We start from the raw sequence: 20,443 nt of genomic DNA, 5'->3' as shown, positions 1-20,443 counted from the left end.
TGCTTTCTCTTCCCCCGGCTCCTTTGTAAATAGAGTGGGTTTTTTCAAGCTTTGGTTTGAGCCTCATTTTAATTCTCCTTTTCCTCCTTTGCAGAGACAAAACTGGTCCCAACACAATTTGAAGGGGTTTTCTTGTTAGGGAGTCCAAGACAGGCACTCCTCTTCTAGCAGGAGAGCAACACATGTAGACTCAAAAGATGGTTCCAGTTCTGCGCATGTTATCCTCTTTGATCCATGAGAATCAAAGGCCCTGCACGACAGAGTTTATTTTGTAGCCGATTTAGCAGATCTAGTTCTGCGGAAATAGTTTGGATAGATCTAAGTATGATAAGAGACTGTACAAAAAAAAAGGAAGTGCCAGTTTGGAATGATTTAATCACTTAAAAAAACCAAAACCACCTTCCCCTCCCATCATAGAACTAAACCCAAACCTTTCAGAGGCCTCTGTGAAAGAGGAACCGGAGCGGTTTTCTGTTGAGGGGGGCAAGCGGGGTGCCCGCGTGCTGGCCAGCGTGGCATCCCCATTCAAGGCGTGTTGGTTGGGTGAATGGTTGCCTGGGCGCTCAGGGAGGTTGGAACTGCTGAGATGCCCCAAACCGCTCAGAATTTGTGTACTTGGAATGAGAAGCTCCCAGGGTCTCCCAGGCTTTCCGTCAGCACGCCGGGCAGCTCGCCAAGTAGCCTGAAAATTTGGGAGGCGAGGTGCCAAGCTCTTGGCTCCCTTTCAAATGGGCTGCTGAACAGCTGGGAATCTGGATGCTTGGGCTTCTCAACAGCCCACCACGTTAGTTGCTGAAGAGCCAGGCAGGGAGGAAGGGCTGGAGTTTGTGGCGCAAACCCGTCTGCTTTCCATCAGACCTTGGTTGAGATTGAAACAAACCTGCTAGGTGGTTTCGTCTTGGTGTGCTGTCCTCATGTGATGACTTTTTGAATGTGATGACATCTAGCCACCTCTCCTAACATTTTATTTTATGTGTCAGAATATTTGTTCCACTGAAAATAATGTGTGATTCCATTTAATTACTTTAGTGTCATTATTATTCTATACACTTTTCCAAGGATGCTCTGAGTGGATCACTATCTATTTTAGTGTATGGAACTACTGGCCAGATTGTGGATTGCGTTCTCTCTTGTCTATCTATGGTTATCTCTTATGTGGAGCAAACAGAACGGTCGTACCTTAAAGTCTTGCTGATTTAAAGTATTTTTTTTAGTAGTAAAAGTTTGTTATTGTATTTTTCTCATAAGAATGATCAGAAAACCTTAAGGGGCCAACTGCTGATTCGAGTGTACGTTGTTAAGAACATTACCTAGACCAGGAAAAAAGGGGTGGAAACTCCTGATTTGTACAAGACTCAAATCACGTGTTCACTTAAACGTTAGGTCATTTTATGCTGACATTTATCCCTCAAAATGAAATTATTTAAATCTTGGAGAAATTTTGGACTTCAAAATTTTAAAAGTGCTTTCAGTTTAAGAAGAATTTTCCCTTCTTACATTTGCAGGCCTCGGAGTAGAGGAAAAACTGCAGTGGAGGATGAAGACAGTATGGATGGTTTGGAGGCAGCAGAAACAGAAAACACTGTGGAAACAGGTAATGAGAGAATAGTGTTGGTGCTGTTCGGTTATTGCTTCTCTCTCAGAAGCGCATTTAATTATGCAGGACTTTGGTAGACAAATATTTCTTTAATTTTGTAGTACAAGATGTGCATTTGGGCAGATACAAAAGAAAAAACCCAACCCTATACTATTTAAACGTATTAATTAAAGCTATTTGAACTTACTGTTTTTAAATAGTCTAATGGGAATGCTTTCGTAGTGTTCTTATGTAGAGGCTCTTTTTCTGGTTTTGCAAGTCTGTATCTAACAAAAATGAAAGCTCTGAAGCAGTAGCTGCTATTTTTAGAATACCTGCCAAAATACAGTATTACTTATTGACCTGTGTCTTCAGCTAATTACAGTAGGTTATATACCAGAGGGATAACCAAATGTTAATGCTTCCTGCTGCTGTTTAGGAAACAAGATAAATACCTCTTCTTGCTTTTGTAAATATTTGTTGTGATAGTACCGAAAAAGCTTCAGTTACCGGAGGGGTCTCTTTGTACCGGACGAAGTACCGTTGTAACAGTTTGTGATTTCTGTTCTGGCAGGTTAAGAGTCTAACGAGACAAGCAGATGAGCTAACACGCAAGATAAAGGCCATGGTGAAGAACTGTCATCTCTTTGCCAGGCACATGTCTGTAGCCATTTGCCAGTGTTTAACCAGGGACTGAATATGCGTAGAAGGATGAAACCTGCCAGGAAGGACGGTGCCGTGGCCAATTGGCGGGAAGTTTGTTGGTTTGACAGAAATAAGCCTTAAAAATGCCTCGAGACATAAGGGTTTATAAATTTAATTAGGTGGCCCTATTATGTGTAATGAGCAAAGCGGGAGGAAGCTCAGAGACGCTTACCAGCAGAACTGGTGGTCAGGGCGGCAGTTGCATGGAGATGCCGGCTGAGTTGAGGGAGTTGTTGAATTACTCTTACAGCTGCTAAGTAAAGGAGGTAGGATTGGGAAGGCACTGAAGAGAATAATCTGTCCTTAATGTAGATCTGTAGGGAGAACAAGCAGAGGACCTCAAAAGAGCTATTTTTGCAGCAGCATTTTATAGAGGCCATACAGGAATATGGTTGCAGTGGTAAAAGCCATAAAAGAGGAGGCTGAAATTCTCAAGTGGATGGAGGATGAGGTTTGACGGTGTATGCTGGTCTCTTGCTTCTTACTTGCTGGATGGTGAATGATGTTGAGAAGGCTTTGTACTCGAGACTCTAGGCTTTGGGAAGCGTCATGAGTGTTTAGTCACAACTTGTGTTGAATTTAAGTGTCGTTAATGGTTTGTGGAGGGAGTCTAGATTAAAGCTTAATAAAAGGATGTTTCATCGTTTTATTCTGTCCGTTGTTTTTCTGCCCCTGTTAATAAGCTGCTGATGGTAGTGAACTTGAATGGTCTTTTCCAGCCTCTGCAACTAGGTAATTACCAATTATTAAAGTTGAAAGTGAAAAAGCTGTAGCAAGTAATTGTCGCTAGAAAAACAGAGTAGGGGAAAGGAAAGCTAGTTCTAATTGTGTCCTGTATTCCATTTATTACTCTTCCTATCCCATGTGCTAGAAACAGTCTTATGAAAATTGGCAGAGGGGACAGAAAGTGTGATTATAATTGGTAAGTTTTGTAAATTTTAAATACATTTAAAAAAACCCACACCATAAACCAAAAAGAAATTCAACCTTAACTACTACTGGTACACTACTATGTAGGGAATTTGGTGATAGCTGTATTTTTTTGTCTTTACACGTCATTATTAACAAAGTTTCTCAACAGAGATCTGAGAGCAGTTTTTATTTTGGAGGAGAGAGGGACAGAGATGATTATTTTTAAGACTCCAAGAGTGCATGTAGCTAAGTCTCTCCATTATCCTTCATCAAAATCATCCTGGCTGTCACAGAGGGCTGAGGCTCCTTTCTAAAGGTACAGGCGGCAGTGGAGCACAGTGCGAGAGATCCCGGTAGACTAAGACTCCGCTGGGTCTGCTGCTGGAAGCGATGCACCATCACTGTGGTGCTGAGCCCAAGGTAGTTTTGCAAACTGTACTCTTAAGTGAAGAGAAGCCTAGTAAAAATAAATAGGTCTGAAACCCCATTCTTACAGGGGGAACCAGTATAGACTTGAAAGAGCATTATCGTCTTGAGCAATTTGGTGGGGACAGGATTGTGATTACGTTATTGTAAAAGTTGAACACCATGTGACTTGATAGAGGTTTAATCATATTAATTGAAAAGGCTGCTGCCTCTAAAACTTACTCTAAGTGCTTATCTGTGTTCATAATAAAGTATGGGGAGAAGGAATAATCCCAGTCTGTTGCTTCATGTGAAACTGTGTTAATCAAATTTAAGTATATTTGTGTTCTAGTTTATGAATTTCTACTTTGACTAAAAAGGTCTTTTATTTTGTTTTCTTGCAAACAGTGGACTTGCCGACAATTTGCTGTAGTAGTTGGCAAACCAAAACACAATGTAGTAATATTACAAAACTTGAAACGAGATCATTGTAACATCTTGATGTGCAACTTCTGACATCTTTTGAGTCTCCATATTTCTAGCTTCTTTTCCATTGTTTGCCTCATGTGTTGAGAATAATCAGGAATTCTTTCACTGTGAGGTTTTTATTTCTTGTTTGTTTGGGTTTGGGAGGTTGTTTCATTTTGTTTTATTTATGGAGTCTAGCATTACTGGTGCCCTTTTGTGAATTAATTAATTTTTATAAAATGAGAGAAGTCCATGTTATTAACGTTGTATTCAGTATAATAAGCTCTACTTTTAGGGAACAGAGCAATGCAGGCGGAATGAGAAAGAGGGGGGAAAAGGGAATGCCCCATTTAATCCCACCTAGAATAAAGAGGTGTATTCTAGCTGTCAAATCTTTTATGGGGAAAAAAGCAAGGCGGGATGTGAGTACTAAACATTATACATTATTTCCATTTGTAATATTGAAAAAAATGTTTGTTCAAGGAAGAAAAAAAAAAAAAACAACAAAAAAAAAAGGCAAAAATTCTTCCTGAAGTGGCTCTTTTGTAATGTTAAGGCACGACAATTTTAATTGTAGTTTGGGAAACAAGTTACTACCCTTAACAAAATTCTGTAATCTCATGGAAAAAGAGGCAGGATGGAAGCGAAGCAGGGTAAGATGTGTGCTGCTTTGATCATTTCAGTGTGGGTTATTATCGGCGCCAACTCCAGTGATTTCTGAGCCCTGCCCGTTTTCTGCCAAGTTCTATGTTCGCTTTGGTATAAATGAGCATAGAATTCTTGAAGGATGGAAAGAGAGGAGGGATTTGGAACTGGAGAAAGGACATTTTGGAATTTGGAATAAAGATCTGTTTGGAGCTAAGTCAACTTTTTCCTTAAAAATGGTGCTGGCAACAGTTTCTACTGAATCAATAGACACTCAGCTTCTTGTAGACCTCAGGACAGACTCCTTTCCTTTACCCAGCAGCCCTGTCTCTCTTGCTGATTTCCTGGCTGCTCCCTTGAGGACAGTTTTGCTTCTCAGCTTCATATTGGTCTTTCCAGCTGTCTGTTCCTTCATTTTTCTTCACTGCGCTTCCCCCAGTGATGTTGCACTGGTATTTCTCTATCCAACCGATGTTGAGCTTACCCATCCTTCCCATCATTTTAGTACCTACAGTGTTGTAGCATGGTTGAGGTTGGCTGGGACATCTGGGGATCATCTGGTCCAGTCCTCTGCTCAAGCAGGGCCACCTAGAGCTGATTGTCCAGGATCGTGTCCAGACAGCTTTTGAGGATCTCCAAGGATGGGAGAGTCCACAACCTCCCTGGGCAACCTGTGCCAGCGCTTTGTCACCTTCACATTAGAAAAGAGTTTCCTGATGTTACAAGTTGTCTCTTACAGATGTTCAGAAGGAACCTGTGTTTCACTTTGTGCCCCTGGTCTCTGGTCCTGTCAAGACCAGGTGGCCATCAACACCTTCCACCTTTCTAGCTATCAGTACAAATACTTACTTACAAAATTCTACTGTTGTAGAATATTATGTTCTCCTGTAGGTCCTCTTCTGTTGCTCCTCTGTGTAAGAGTAGTTTTCTTCTGATGAGTGAGTCTCTGTAACGGAAAAAAAAGACAAACCACAGAAGTCTGGATAGCACGTGGCTTTGTGTGCACATGTGTGTGCAAATACAAAACTGCTAATCAAGAAGAAAGCAATAATTAAACAAATACCTCCTGGTAAGCTTTCTGTAGACTTGGTGCCCCTTCGCAATTAGTGAAGACTTGGCTTCTGCTTCTTCTCCCCACCTTCTATTAGTTTCAGTGAGTTTCTGTGCTTGGTATTTTCTTTGTTCTGCATTTAAGTTGACCAAGACTGAATTCTGTGTGTTAATTCTTTGATTATTCCCTCTTTTTTTTTTTTTTTTTGAGAACACTTGCAAAATATCCAACTCCTCCTAGAATCTGTAATCCTTCCTGTCTTTGTCTCACAATAAAATGTTGAGATTCAGACTCTGATCTGGGAGAAGTGCAGTAAAATAAGTTTATTTGAACTGCTGAGTCTCTTGGGAAACTCATTGTAAATCCATCGGGTATTCTGTTTACAATCTGTACCGTGTCAACCAATTCTTAAAATAAATTAGTACTTAATAACAGACCCTTACCTCCCCATGGTGTCTGGAGGCTTTAGAATTTATAATAGGCGAAAGAATCGGTGTGATTTTGCCAACCTATAGCTCCTTGTCTGTGTTATTGTCATTAGTAATGTTATTTTTAGACCCAGTGACATTGCCCGGCCAGTTGGTTTTGCGTTGGACTTCACATTAACTCCCTAAATGATCCTACATTGGAAACCTTAACTTTATTTTATAACCATTACAAAATTTGCAGAAAATTATTTTCTGTATAAAATGTATTTAATAAATAGGAGTTCTATTTGAATGAAAAGTATCAAAATACACGCTGAAATGTACAAAAAAGAGTAACTGCAGGCTTTCTTCTCATCTGTATAACAGCTGTCACTAAGTAAATCACTGCAATGTCCTTCAGGTGGGAAAAAAATAGATAAGTGGTGGTTTTAAAAGAAAATACAACATGTGCAGCACTTGCAAAAAAACCCTAACAAACCACTTTTGATACGGTGGTACATTTTGCTGTTTATTATTGTGAATAAAATTTTACAATGTTGACTTAAGATGAAGAAAGTATGCCTCTGTCTGTGGAGAAACGGTGGGTACATGTGGTTATTACCATCACACTCAAACTTCAGTATGCCTTTTTCCCCCCTCTCTCTCCCATGGCTGTGTTTTTAGCAGGCAAGGACACGGGGCTACAAACTCAGAGCAGCCCAAGTCACGGTGGCAGCTATTAGCAGGCATGACCCTCTGCGTGGCTTTCAGTATGCCCCGGCTTGGCTGGCTGCTCTCTGGAAGGGTTGCGGGTCATCTACCCGCTGGCCACCACGTGTCTGTTCCCCTGCGCTCTGCTGCTAAAACCTACACGTGCGATGTTATAGTATGTGACAGATTTCTGCGCGTAAATAGTTGCTGTGCGTGGCAGCCTGAGTTTCTCAGGCACTACCAGGAGAGGTGATCTTTCTACTAAATTGTGTCGTGAACAGTAACGGGGTTGTGAACTCTGAGTAGTGGAAACTTGTTGGGACAGCGAGTGAAACTTGGTAATTATAGTACCAGATCGGCATTTAAAATTCATAATTTACATTCCCTTGTTAAAATGGCTTTTCATATTGTTGCTACACTGACCTGGTTTCTTCATCCATTCAAGCTACCAGAAGCTGGAGCATTTGGGTGGCGTTTGTAGTTCTGTAGACCCCCAGGAGGCTGTGTAGAAACACCTTGGCCCGTTAGCTGTTTTCTGACACAGCACTACCCGCTTCCTTGTGCAAAATTAACAATTGCATCTGCTGGTTAAAGGGTTGTTATTCCCTCCTGCTGAACCTCTCGGTAAGCAACAGTCGAGACCCCTGGAATGTCCCTGCTGTGTTTGGCAATCCTGGTATTTTCCAGCCTGCAATACTTTTTGTTCTTACTGAAAGTTTTGGAAGCTCATGACACTTGCTTCGTTGTCTGCCAAATTAGCAGTAGGTCTGGCAGTAGAGTCCCAACCAGTAAACAGTCAACTCGTTGCATCTAAACAGCCGTACAATATTTATGTTTATAACAGCTGTTTTGATATATATTTTTTTTTAATGTCACTATGTATTGAATATTATAAGATCTTAAAGGAGGGTTGTTTTTTTTTGTGGCAGAACTCTTAGTACATCCAGGTTTTGACTTGGAAAGTAGTTTCTAACTTTTTAAAAATAAATTTTGGATATGCTGGTGTCTTTTCTTTGCCTGATTGACATAGCAGAGCCCCCACACTTATCCCCTTATCTTGCTGTAGGTTAACTCAGTTGGTTTGTGGAATAGTGTCCTGTGATTACTAGAAAACAGAAAAGGTCTGTTTGTAACAAAAGAGCAGTTTAGAACTTTAGCTGGTGTTGCTTCGTCACTCTTTCTTCATCACATCCCCAAAGAAATCATGGAATAAAATTCCAGCCATCACCAGTCTTCTCCTTCCCACAAGCATGCACGTGATGGTCTGCAAGAGAACCACTGCCGCAGGTGGGCTTCCGAAGAACAGGGCTCGCACCAGTGCAGCTACGTGTCCCGTACGTGTCTGTGCCTTAGAAGCCCCTTCCCCGCGTGGCTGAAGATAGAGCAGGAAAAGAGGAAATTGTCGACACAGTTGTTACTCTGAATGTTACAAATCCCTGTAGAAGACCCCTAAGTAACCACCTAGTAAGAGACCAACTAGTATTAGGAAAGTGGGTAATCCCCGTAATCGACTGAGACTATGTGGTGTTTGTTGTTGCCTTTCAGTATTCACTGCGTTTTGCTCTAGAAAGAGGAATTAAAAAATTATTAAGAGAAGACATTTTTGAATGCATAAAGTACAGAACCTTTGCAGAGAGTTTTTTTTTTCCTCATTTGAAAAATTTCAAATGGCTTCTTCAGTATTGTAAAACCAAAGGACTTGTCTTTGTCAAACCAAAGCCCAATGTATACATCTTACTTAAGCAAATGTGATGAAAGTGTTAATTAAAAGACAAATTTAATGCACGTGTTGTCAATCTTACTCATCCTCGTGATTTTCCTGCCTATCTGTCCCCTGTCTATGTCAGGCTTTTTATTTTTATTTTTTTTTATTTTTCTTTGGGCTACTATTTTGTATCTCTGTCCTTGGAGATGCTCAAAAGCCGTGTGGGGATAGTCCTGGGCAGCCGGCTCTGGGTGGCCCTGCTCGAGCTTGGGGGTTGCTCTCCAGCCTCAACCGTTCTGTGGCTCTGTGAATGTCACCAGGTTGTAAAGCGTATGGAAGTCTCGCCCCTTTTGGTGGCTAATGTGGGTAGGAACTTTACTGCTTGTACTTTTGAGGATTTTTTTTTTAACCTTAATAAGAAAAGAAGGCCTTCATGTCCTCACCAGTCAGCTGGGGAAGAACTATCGATGTCATTGTCTTCAAATAATGATTTTTAAATGCTATGTTTCCTACTATTTTCCCGCTGTTTTAGTAAAGGGTAGTGACGTAAAAGAAAGAACATTGACATTTGGGAATTGTGCAATTAGCTTTTTTAATTTTTAGTTCCCTCACAAACTCGTTATGTGCGGGCACAACTTTCATTGTGACAGAAACAGTCATGAAAATAGGATGCAAAATAAAGCCTTATATATGAATCTGCAAATGAGCTTTACATTTATTAATCATTTCTGGTTCCTACATTCCCAGAAGCTTCAAAGTAGGCTGCCATAACCAAATCTGATGAAAGTTCATTAAGTACAGTGAGAAGCAGTTAATGTATTGTGCCAGATGCTGCCAAGAACATCTCTGAGGCAGCGATGAGGGTATCTGCTGTCCCTTTGCCATGCCAGTGCCGGACTCCCATCTCCTAGGAGTTTAACTGACAAAATGCGTTACTTCTGTTCTTCCTTAATCTTCTGTTGGAAACCTTTCACAAAGTTGAAGTACGGCACGTACAACTAACATAAACGCTATTTTCATTCTGTTTGGTGAGCACCGTGTTTTCAGTCTTCCAACAGCATATTGAGACACAGTTTGGTTTCTTGCAGAGACAGCAGTTGAGATGTTGTTTGTCTCATTTAGTATAATTTGGGTCCCTTCTTTTCTAGGGAAGCAAACAGCAGGGGGAAAAGCACCATAAGGATGTAAGCTCATATAGTCGTCGTGTGTAGTGAAACAATCTGTGTCTTCTCACGCAGTCCAGAGTTCTTGAGTTAGTGCCCGTGAACTTTGCCTTTCCAGCGCAATGGCTGCCCACTGATGTATAATGGGATGAAAGCTGGCAAAGAGTAAACGGCTTTTGCGTACTTGAAAGTTTCTGCAGGCACGCAATAAAGCAGAGTTCCTTTTGCAAAGTTAAAAAACTAGGTTAAATAAAGTCGCCAAGATGGATCAGACCACCATTTCTGGTGGTCTTCCTCGAGCACCCCATGCGTGCTTGTGCTGGGCTGTGCTGTGGGTTTTGTTTGTAGCGGTTTGGCGTCTGCCTGTCTTGCAGGTCTGTTTGGTTTGTACTCTTCATTGAGGCTGTACGTAGACATTTCGGGGTTACTTGCACAAAATTACCCTTCAGATCCAACATACTTTGGAAACTCACTGCGGACTGTTATGAATGGCTCCGCTGGACGCTGTCTGTTTAGGAATCCTCATCCAGGAATGATTGCAGGAATTGTTTGTTCAGATGTGCCAAAAACTAAGGGTGTGGAGTTTGGGTTGGTTTTGTTTTGCCTTTTTTTTTGTTTGTTTTTCTGTACAGAGCCATTTACTGTTACAAGGGATGCATTCCCAACAGGATATTTATTTAGTGTCAAATGATTGTCCAGCATTTTTTTTTTTCCCTAGGACACGCTGGTGGATTTGGTTTAACATGAGCCATTTGGCTTTCGGACAGGTAGTCATTTTTGGATGTTTCAGATGTATGTTACTGAGTAGCTTAACTGAAATAGGTAAAGCAATTCCAGTTTACACCAGCTTTAAATAAATATCTGGCACACCCAGTCATGAACAGGAATTTCTTACTCTTTTTTTCTTATTTTTGTGGTTCTCTTCAGTACGTTTTAGATGCCTTCATTGAGGGTTTTAAATGTTACACATTGTCTTCCTAAATGAGTTCACTCCAGGTTAAAGAATAATTTTACTTCAATCTCTGTACATCAAACAAGGAAGGTTTCCCCTTCTCGATGCGCCTTAGCGGACATATTACTCTAGTATTACAGGCCAAGCTGTGCAGTTCTATGTTCTGAGGATTTTATTGTTCTTACAAATAAGATTAAAGCTTGTAGCAGGTTTTTGTGTACGCCTACCCATGCTGCAGATTCTTCTACCCATCCATTTCTCACTTGAATCATTTGTCCTTTGCGATATTTGATTATATTTTGACATGTGTATTTTTTTTTTTTTAAAGTTAACGTATCTTCTGCTTTAATCTTCTAAAGAATCTGTTGCTTCGCTCTAGCTGGCTTTCTTTGAAAGAGCTGTATGTATTGGCCTCTTAGCTCGAAGCCGGGCTCACTGGAAGCTTTAGGCGGTGTGCTGGACGGTGGCTGGACCCGGGTCCTTGGTCTGGCCCTGCTGTGGGGACAGAGGTAGCAGCCACGGACACCGACAGGAGGAGGCAGTACTGTCTTAAGCCAGAAATGCCAAAGAACGTCTGCTGGAGTCCTGTGGTTTCTATGTTATCCGGATTTCAAAATCGAAGTATGGAGGAGTGTGGAAATACCAAATTTTACTGCTCTCCAGCCTTGACCCTTGTTCCTGTGCATTCTGATGCAGTCAGGGCGGTGCGTTGCCGTGTCCTCCTGGCAAATCCCTGACTCACTCTGTGCAGAGAAGGGAACCAAATGGGAATAGATGATCTCCAGAGGTCCCTTCCAACCCTATGATTCTATGAATAGGATTTAACTTGCACGGACAGTAGCAACTTGGTGATTCATGTTTCTGAGCAGAATCAAACTTTCTAGGCAAGTGGAAGCATTGTCAGCTGTAGATGTATATATTTCTGTTGAACAACTAATTTAAAGTGACAGAATACTGCAAAAAATGCTTATATTCCTACAGTTCGGAATGAACTTTAAGCTGGCATAAACTGTGTCCTTCCTTCCTTCACCTCCTCGACCCTGTGCCAGTGTAGAGTTAGTGTAATCGGGAATGAACTAGTGCAGGGAGCTGAGCAAAGCTAAAGCTAATCTGGGAGGAAAAAAGGATTATTATACCCCAAATGAGTGTGCTCACCCTGATGTTTGTTCAGGGATGAGAGAGCAGGTGCAGAAGAGGAAATTTGGAGAGAATGAGATGGTCTAAAACTGCAACCTTGTATGAAAAGGTTGTCGTTCAAGAGTGCTCCCCCTGCCCTGTTCCTCAGCACTTATTTAGTTCACAGCGGTAGGCTGTGTTATGGAAATAACTCTGTAAGCATTCACTTTCATGTTTTAGCTGGATGTGAAGCACAATATTTTCCGACTTGTAATTATTGTGTCTGAGAACATAGGTACGTGGGTTAATCTATCTATAAATAAAATGGATGTTTGCAGCACAAGGGAAAGCTTACAGCTGTTTTTATAGTCTACATAAATAAATAAAATAACAAATAAATAACCATTATACTTATTTTGTAAACAGAAGTCAAAGAGCAATCTGCAGAAGAGGATGCCCAGACGGAAGCGGACAGCACCAAGCAGCTAACACCAGTCCTTCAGCGCTCGGTATCGGAGGAGTCTGCGAGCTCCACTGCCTCCGTGGGTGTGGAAGCTAAAACCAGGTTAGTGAGCGAGGAGGCAGGGCTGGGAGTCGGGTAGTGGGGTGCGCAGTGCTTGGGGCGCAGGCTTGGGGCGTGCTACCGGTGCTTTGAAGTGCCGGCAACGGCAGCCTGTGCTCGAGACTGATGGCTTAATTGGCGTATGGGGAGATCAAGGTGAAAAGCACATTCCTTGAGTGTTGTCCTCAGACTACACCGGTAAACCCTTGAATTACAGCATATTAGCTGTTTAAATTAAAACAGACATAAGTGATACAAGAAAAAACGTGATTAATGAAGCTTTCCTACTAAGAAAAGGGGGTATTAGCAAATCCATATCAAGTTATTTCTGAAGTTTCAGCTTGTATGTCTATATTTTCAGGAACAAAGTAAAACAAATCTCGTGTCATTTCTACTGTCTTCTTCCATATTTCAGAATTTATAATACAGAAAATAACATTTAGGGTGGTTTTTTTTTTTTTAACTTGTCATCAGTATAAATTAACCCCCATAGCAGTAAAAGTAGTAGTTGTATTATTTGAGGGAAACCAAAGCACACTGTCTGCCATCACTGTTGAAACAGTATCACAGAGTTCTAGCAGAGCTTCTCTGTTGATGCCCTGGAACAGCTTTTAACCCAGCAGCAGGTCTCTTCTGTTGAGGAGATTACTGTTGCCAGTTACCAGACAGTTACAGGTGTAATTATCTTTTGACAGACTTGGAGAGAATTGTTGTCATCATTTTACTTCCTCCTAATCTGACACAGAGCATATTTTCCATGCACAAAAAATTACTTCAGTTACTTGCTGCATATATAATTTTTGTGTTTTACGTGCTCACAAACTCCTTTGGTTCGAATAGATACTTCTGTTCTTACTGGGAATTTCTGTTAAACAGATCTTGTGTGTATACCTGAATGAAATAAAAAAAAAATTGCGGTTCTGCATGGAATTTTCCAAAGCTGCTATTAAATTGCAGAAAATATATAGAGGCACTTGAACTGAACAGCTGTTTTGGTTCTTTATTTGACCCTGTTTTGGATCATTTGCAAAAGTTTTAGTGCAGTTTCATCTGCTCTTTGTTCTCAAGGTTACTTTCTTGCTTTGATCATGAACAGTTGATTACAGCACTTTCCCTAGCCATAAATTTATTTCTTAAAAGCTGGACAACAGTCTTCTAAAAAAACTTCTGCATGGTTCTGAACCAGCCCTTACTTGCCTTCAACTTACTCTTCCTTCCAACTGAAAGTGTTGACTTTTGGGACAAACTTTTTAGCAGGGCTTGTTGCAGTAGGACAAAGGGTAATGGCTTTAAACTAAAAGAGGGGACATTTAGACTAGATAGAAGGAAGAAATTTGGTTGCCCAGAGAGGTGGTGGATGCCCCATCCCTGAAAACACTCAAGGTCAGGTTTGATGGGGCTCTGAGCAACCTGATCTGGTTGGGGATATCCCTGCTCACTGAAGGGGGGTTGGACTAGATGGCCTTAAGGGTCCCTTCCAACCCAAACTATTCTATGATTCCATGACTTCGATTAGTCAAGATTGAAAGGCTGTTATGGGCCCATTGCTTTGGCTGATCAAAGCATTGAAAAGCTAAGTGCTGTTAATTTTTAATTAAAATAACAATTATCAGACCTTGTCTCTGACATTTTGGAAAGAAATGCATTAAGGAGATGTGAAACAGTTAATTTGGAATCATAGGTTCCTCTGATCCCAGGTAGTTTTGCTTCCAAACTTAGATGAAGAATTGGTGTTAGTTGCAGAAGTTATTGATGTCCTTATAATAATGGAGGAAAGCTTCTTCTGGTCTGCGACTTCTAGATCAGTCGTCTGTATCGTCGTCTATGGTGTGCTGACACTGCCACTGAGCCGTGCAGGGCTAGGAGGACTGCATTCTGGGTGGCTTAGCTCCGTTCTCATAGAAAATACAGCATGTGAAATACACAACCAAATGCCATCAGTGTGTGTTAGCGGTGAGAGGAAGTGTATCAAGATTTAGGATAAGGTATGATTCTGTAAACTCTTTAAACCTGTAACTTGGGGAAGTAGTTTTGAAGCTGATTTCCAAATTCATCATACTCATCAGGTTAACCTATTTTTCTAAGCTTTTCTGTTTCTGTTTTATAGTACAAGTAACTCAATCCAGTGGAAATGTTTATATATATATATAGAAATAAATTTAGGTATGCGCGATATAGGAGAATTCTGGGAGTATATTATAACAGACAGTGTAGAAAATACCTAGAACACAGAAAAGAACCCAAGCCTCCACCAGAAGTAGAGGCAGGTGTAGGTGGAGCTACTTTTGCCATCACTTTTTCCAGAGTTGAGTATAAGACAGTTCTGGGGTTTTGGGTTCGGTAGTGATCATAAAAGATTTAGAGAAGCACAGGACACAGGGCATAAAATGAAGTCTTGTACATGAAATAATTAAATAATTTTATACCAAAAAATAGCGATTTTAACATAGTAGGATATCAGAACTAGGATGGGGATTTCAGTAGCTGAGATGTTAGCCAAAGCTTGGCTTGTGTGCTGTTTTTCTCTGGATCCCTCTTGGACTGAGGCTAAATGAAGAATGTTCAAGAGAAATGTGAGAGAGAAGATGGTCAAGGTTGGAACCTTTCTGAAGCGGGATGTGGGAGTCCAAGAGAACTATAAGCTGCCAATGGGATAGGGGTGGGGAATTTAACAACAGATTTAGGACTGGTGCTTAGAAATCAATGTGCTAAAAACCATTAAAATAAATAATACCTGAGCCCTTCTGGGGTAGGGAGGCTGAAGGGGTGACGTGTTTGTGTGTGTGTGTATACTGGGAAGGAATGAGTGAATTATTGACCACATGTGGGGAGGGGCAATAACGTCAAGCACAGATAAACTATCAAGCCTGGCAGTGGTACAAGTAATGCTGCCAGCTCTTATATATCATGAGCGTCATGGGTTTTGGAGCCTTTTCCTTTGGTTTTTCCCTTTTTCTTTTTATAAGCCTTTTGAGAAGCTTCTGTCAGCTCAGGACTTATGGCTGAGTGGAATCATCCAGCTTCTTCGAAAGGAATCTGCTCCCTTGGTTTGTGCTGCCTGCAGAGAGCAGGGGAAGTGCAGCCCGTGAGACAGGCAAGCGGCCAGAAACCGGCTGCGATTTACAGCAGAGCCCACTTCTACCTTCCTCCTCTGTTTCCCACATTGTCAACTCCAAGCATTAAAAACTAACGAGAATGGCCTAGAAACACAATTTCATAGAAGAACAAACCACCTTTTGATTCATTTTACTTTCCTTCTACTTTCAGAGACTGTAAATTGCATTAATTGCATCCTTCTGCCATGATCGTGAAGACAGAACATTCTTAAAATAAGTAGATTTTCACACAGCTTTTTTGATTTTGGTCTGCTAAATATCTGCTCTTGTCAGAGTGTCACTAAAACTACAGAAAAGCCCTGGCAACACACCTTCCTCCTTTCCTGCCTCACTTGTAATTGGACAAAGCACATAATTTTCATTCCAGACCAATTGCACTATTCCCCCTTATTTTCTTGCTGCTGCCAAGATCAAATTTGGAGTCTGGAGATGGAGGGCTGGGGTGCTTTATTCCATTGAGAAGAGGTTGGTTAACATCTGTTGATTGTGTGAACAAAGAAAATTGTGAAAAAGTGCCAGTGAAGTTTTTTATCTTTGTTCCTTATCTTTTTCTTTCTTTCTTTTTTTTTTTTTTTTATCTTCAAAGAAAGCGCAGTACAAAATTTGCAACACTCAGAGCAACACTCAGTGGAAAAAGAAATTGTGTAGTGGCAGAGAGATTAGATAATCTGGACAGAATAACACTGCAGTGATGGAAGGCGAAGCTAGCTCTTCAGGCAGGAGGTAGTTAGATAAAATATTTAGTATTAAAAATATGTTTAAAAAATTGTTAAAGTTGCCAAGTCAAGCACATATTTTAGGAGATACCAGTATTAAGATCAATTTTGAAACTGTTTATTTCTTTCCATGGATGTGTATTATGATACAGTTTGTAGTTTTACATGAATTTTTTCCTACGAGAATTCTTTCTGCAGAGAATGAACCTTATGCACAAAATGGGGCACTTGAAATAATTGCAGAGTTTTGGTTTGACACTTTCAGATCTAGATCCATGTAAGCATTTACATTGTCTTCCTGCGAGGACAGTGATTGACTTCTGCATCTGCAAAGCGGAGATAGCTTTCCTTAAATGTATTTATTAAATAAATTCTTTAATAATAGTGAAATAACATTTCAGCCTTATATCAATGACCAGTCTAGCCCAGAGTGAAATTACTGATGTGGCTCACAGGGCACAATTTTAATGTCAGTAGGTAAAGACTGAGAGCATACACTGAAAAATGAGAAAATAGTCAAATGTTTACTGGTTGTCCATCCTGTCTGTTCATGCATCAACTAGGGAAATGGCCTCAAGAAGGATTTTAGGATGGATCATTGTTAAAGCAACTCTACCTCAGATTTGTCGGGCAGGAATGGACCTTTGGACGTCATCTAGTTCACCTCCTTTTTCCAAGGCAGATGTCGACAGCTGTCATTCCTGACAGAAGCTTACATAAACTGCTTTTAAATCTTCCAATAATTAAAACTCCAGACCTTCTCTAAACAGTCCCTTCCAGTCTCTTCTTTGTTTTTACTGTTGGAAACACTTTCCTCACATCTAACCCACACTCTCCTCATTCCGGGTTTATCCCATTACTGCCTGTACCGTCTGCCAGGGATAACGAAGGATAGATTTTTGCGAAAGGCTCTCGGTTTACTTCCCCAGCATACTTTACCTCATAACAGAAATCCCAAATTTGTTCATACTTTCTTTGTAGATGATATCTCTTTGAGCTCTGATTCTTCTTGCTGTTTTGAGTTCTCTCCAGATGGTCCTCATCTTTCTTGAAGCGCAGAAGGCGTATTGCACAAACGGGGCCAAAGAAAGGTTTCACAGGCAGCCTTAATCCTGCCTTTTTCTTTGGTTGAACAGTCGACATTGTGACCATCATGTGTTTAATGCTCTCATGTAGAACTTGTGCCTCGTGGGATTTGACACCCGTAAGCAATGACATTCATGACTGGGCCTTTAGCTTGCGGGGTCCTTTGCTCCTTGAATTAATCTGTTACATAAAGTGGTCTAACCACAGAAACCATACTTTGAAATGTCTCCTGCCCTGTGTGAGCAGGTGCTCCCAGTCTCTGGAGTCTCACTCTCAGCCTCTCACAGATGTTTTTAGGCAGTTTCTCTGTCTCTCTCCCATCCTACCAAGGTGTCTCCACTTGGTCTGTCCTGCTGCTTACATGCACTGTTCTGCCACTGATGGGCAGCAAGCCTGGCGCTGGTGGGTCGGGTCTGTTGAGTGGACAGATTTTCTTTCCTCTGAGAGATGGCAGTCAGACAGACAGAAGCGTCCCATGACGGGGATTTCGTGGCTGGCAGTCCGTCAGACCATGCTGAAGGACTGACAGCAGTACTGGTTACACAGTGTCCCGTGTAGACCGAGCTCAGCAGTGGATGGGATGCCCACTTTGTCAGAGGGTTGCACAGATACATGTTAATCGCAGGTGCTGATGAGAGTCTGGGATCTTTAGTTCTGTTCCAGTGTTGAGTGAATACAGCGTCTTCTCTCATTTCTTCCACATGACACCTTCTGTGTTTTTTTTTCGCCTCCAGCTTTCTTTGTTGGACTCTTGTCCTTTTTCATGTTGTTGACTTCTCATCATATTCCCATTCTGTACTTCTCTAATCCTAGTCTCTGCTCATCAGTTCTATTCATTGTTTCAGTGTCCACTCAGTTGTGGTTTCTTCTTTTTTGGCTCTTCACTGGATCTGCGTTTTCCTTCCCTCCATCTCCAGCAGCTCCCAGACAGGTGTTTGTGACATGGTATTTCTTTTCACCCCTTTCTCCATTTTCTTGTTCATTTTCCTTGTCAGCTGAGGCCGTGTTCTCCTCCTGCTTCCTTGGGCTTTCTCTGTGATCTGTATTATTCCTCACAGTCAATTGTCCTGTCTCTCCATCACCTTCCATTTCCCTGGCACAGCAAGCCCTCTGTCGTGCCTTGCCTGTTCATTCGTCATTCCTGCCTTCGCTTCCATTTCACAGCTGATTGGAAGTACAGGCAATTTAAATGGCAAAATCTGGACTCCCAGCATCCCTAAGCCGCAGTTGCAGAGATGACCCCTATGAGTATCTAACCTTCGCCAGAAAGATGTTCCTTCATGGGGTCAGGGTGGTGCACATGGAGTGTTCTTGCAGACAGGGACTGAGAGAGAATGGAGTGTGCTTAATGAAAAGAGAATTTGGGGGCTTGTAGCTTCGGCGTGCTAAAGCTTTGCTTGAGCACATGCGATCTTCTTGGTGAGGTTAGAAACGTTTGGAGAAATGAATTTGGACTAATTTTCATAGGGTTATAGGAAGTGTCTCTGTAACTTCAAAAATGAATATAGTAAAACTTAAAAAGTTTCACAGAGCAGCAGCAAAGTTGATCAAAGACATGAAGTAGCTTTCCTATGGGGAACAGTTAAGTAAGGTAGGACCCTTCAGTCTGTAGAAGGGATTGGAGGAGAAAGATAAGAGGCTTTCAGAATCCTAGGTGGCATGGGGAGGGTGCCTATAGATTGACTGTTGAGTTTGTTTTAATGCAAGAAACTGAGGGTCATCAAGTAAAACTAGTAAGGGTTAGATGCAAAATAAAAGGAGGTGATTGTTTGCACAGCAGATAGCTGTCTAGAGTGACGTGGAAGTCTTTGCCAGAGGATGTTGTGGATTGCTGAAAATTTATGTGTGGTCAAGAGCAGACTGGGCAAGTTCATGAAAGGGAAACTGGGAATTACTGAATATATAGGAATCACAGCTGATAGAGGGAGGCCCTGAACTGAAAGTACTGGGAGGCATGGGCAGTATCATATGTTGGCTCTGCTCTTTAATATCCCCTTTGCATCTGCTTACCCTGTTTGTGACACTGACCATATGGGGCTGGATGAACCTTTAATCTGACCCAGCAGTTTTGAGTAGAGCCCCACTCTGTTGTATTTCATCTCTTCTGTAAACGTATTTCCAAAGAAAAAATACAAAGTTTGAATTATGCAGAACAGCGTGTTTTTCCATTCCCTAGTGGGACTGAACAATTTTGAGGAAACTTTCTTGAAAAACTGCTATTAAAACCAACTTGGCATATGTTAAATTTCAGTAGTTTTCAGGTAGTAAGACCCTACTTACTGTTCCTATGAAGTTGCCTCCCAAGAGGTGCTGCCACCTCTGCCAGGTTTATGCAGTTTGGGTGTGGTCTATGTTGATTTGCAAAGAGGGGGAATTTGGCTTGAACAGACGATACTTTCTGGGCATAAAGGCACGGTGAAGATACAGGGCACAGTACTTTCTATCCTTTGGGTTTTACAACTCAGAGGTTGATTAAGCTCTCAAATTTGCCTGAAGTGTCACCTTTCAGGTATGCTCACAGTTGCATTCTACATGGGATTTTTGTTTGGGGGTATGAGTCAGTTCAGATGGAGATCAAAGAACTGACTAGATGGCTTTGGACTAGACCTCTAAATTCATTTTATTCAACACTGGCATTCAGGTAACCTCTCCTGCATTTAGGGTGTATGGAATTCTAACTGAGCTTAAATATTTGTTTAAATTAAAGCTGACATGTATTGATGGTGTATAAGAAAATATGTTCTTATTTTTTAAATTTTAAAATGTCAGTAAAATGTGTTGTTTTTGTAGTGGTGTTTGGAGGATAATGTTTTTTTTTCTTTCAAATGAGAAGAGTATCATTAAGTTGATTATATGGCTGTAGAACTCCAACTGTGCTGGTTTGAAGAAATTGAAAAGCAATTATTGTCTAATGCAGTTTAATTGCTTTATGCAAACTTAAAGTTTTAAAATTCTTCACCTGAAGTTCATACGAACTCCTTCCCACCCTCCTTTTTTTAAAGGAATTGTGCTGCATAAATTAAATACACAGAGTTGGTTTTGAAACGAGTAATAGTGTCAAACCACTTCAACATTTCAAGTTGTTCTGTGATTCAGTTTCCTATTGGAAGGAGAACACTTTGCATATCAAATGCTTAAATATAGCTT

General features: G+C 41.1%; 1 protein-coding gene across 1 annotated transcript in view; it reads left to right on the top strand.

Annotated features, from left to right (window-relative positions):
- KMT2C (lysine methyltransferase 2C) overlaps nucleotides 1-20,443 on the top strand; it is a 201,363-nt gene that overhangs the window by 49,511 nt on the left and 131,409 nt on the right. The window contains exons 2-3 of the mRNA XM_082498871.1: nucleotides 1,506-1,594; nucleotides 12,243-12,381. Of these exons, the coding sequence (XP_082354997.1) occupies nucleotides 1,506-1,594; nucleotides 12,243-12,381 (228 nt within the window). The remainder of the gene's footprint in view (nucleotides 1-1,505; nucleotides 1,595-12,242; nucleotides 12,382-20,443) is intronic.

The sequence above is a fragment of the Vanellus vanellus genome (genome assembly GCF_965231255.1).
Source record: "Vanellus vanellus genome assembly, chromosome: 2".
Taxonomy (NCBI): Eukaryota; Metazoa; Chordata; class Aves; order Charadriiformes; family Charadriidae; genus Vanellus; species Vanellus vanellus.
The sequence above is the reverse complement of the archived record's forward strand: the minus strand, read 5'-3'. Positions and strand labels throughout refer to the sequence as shown.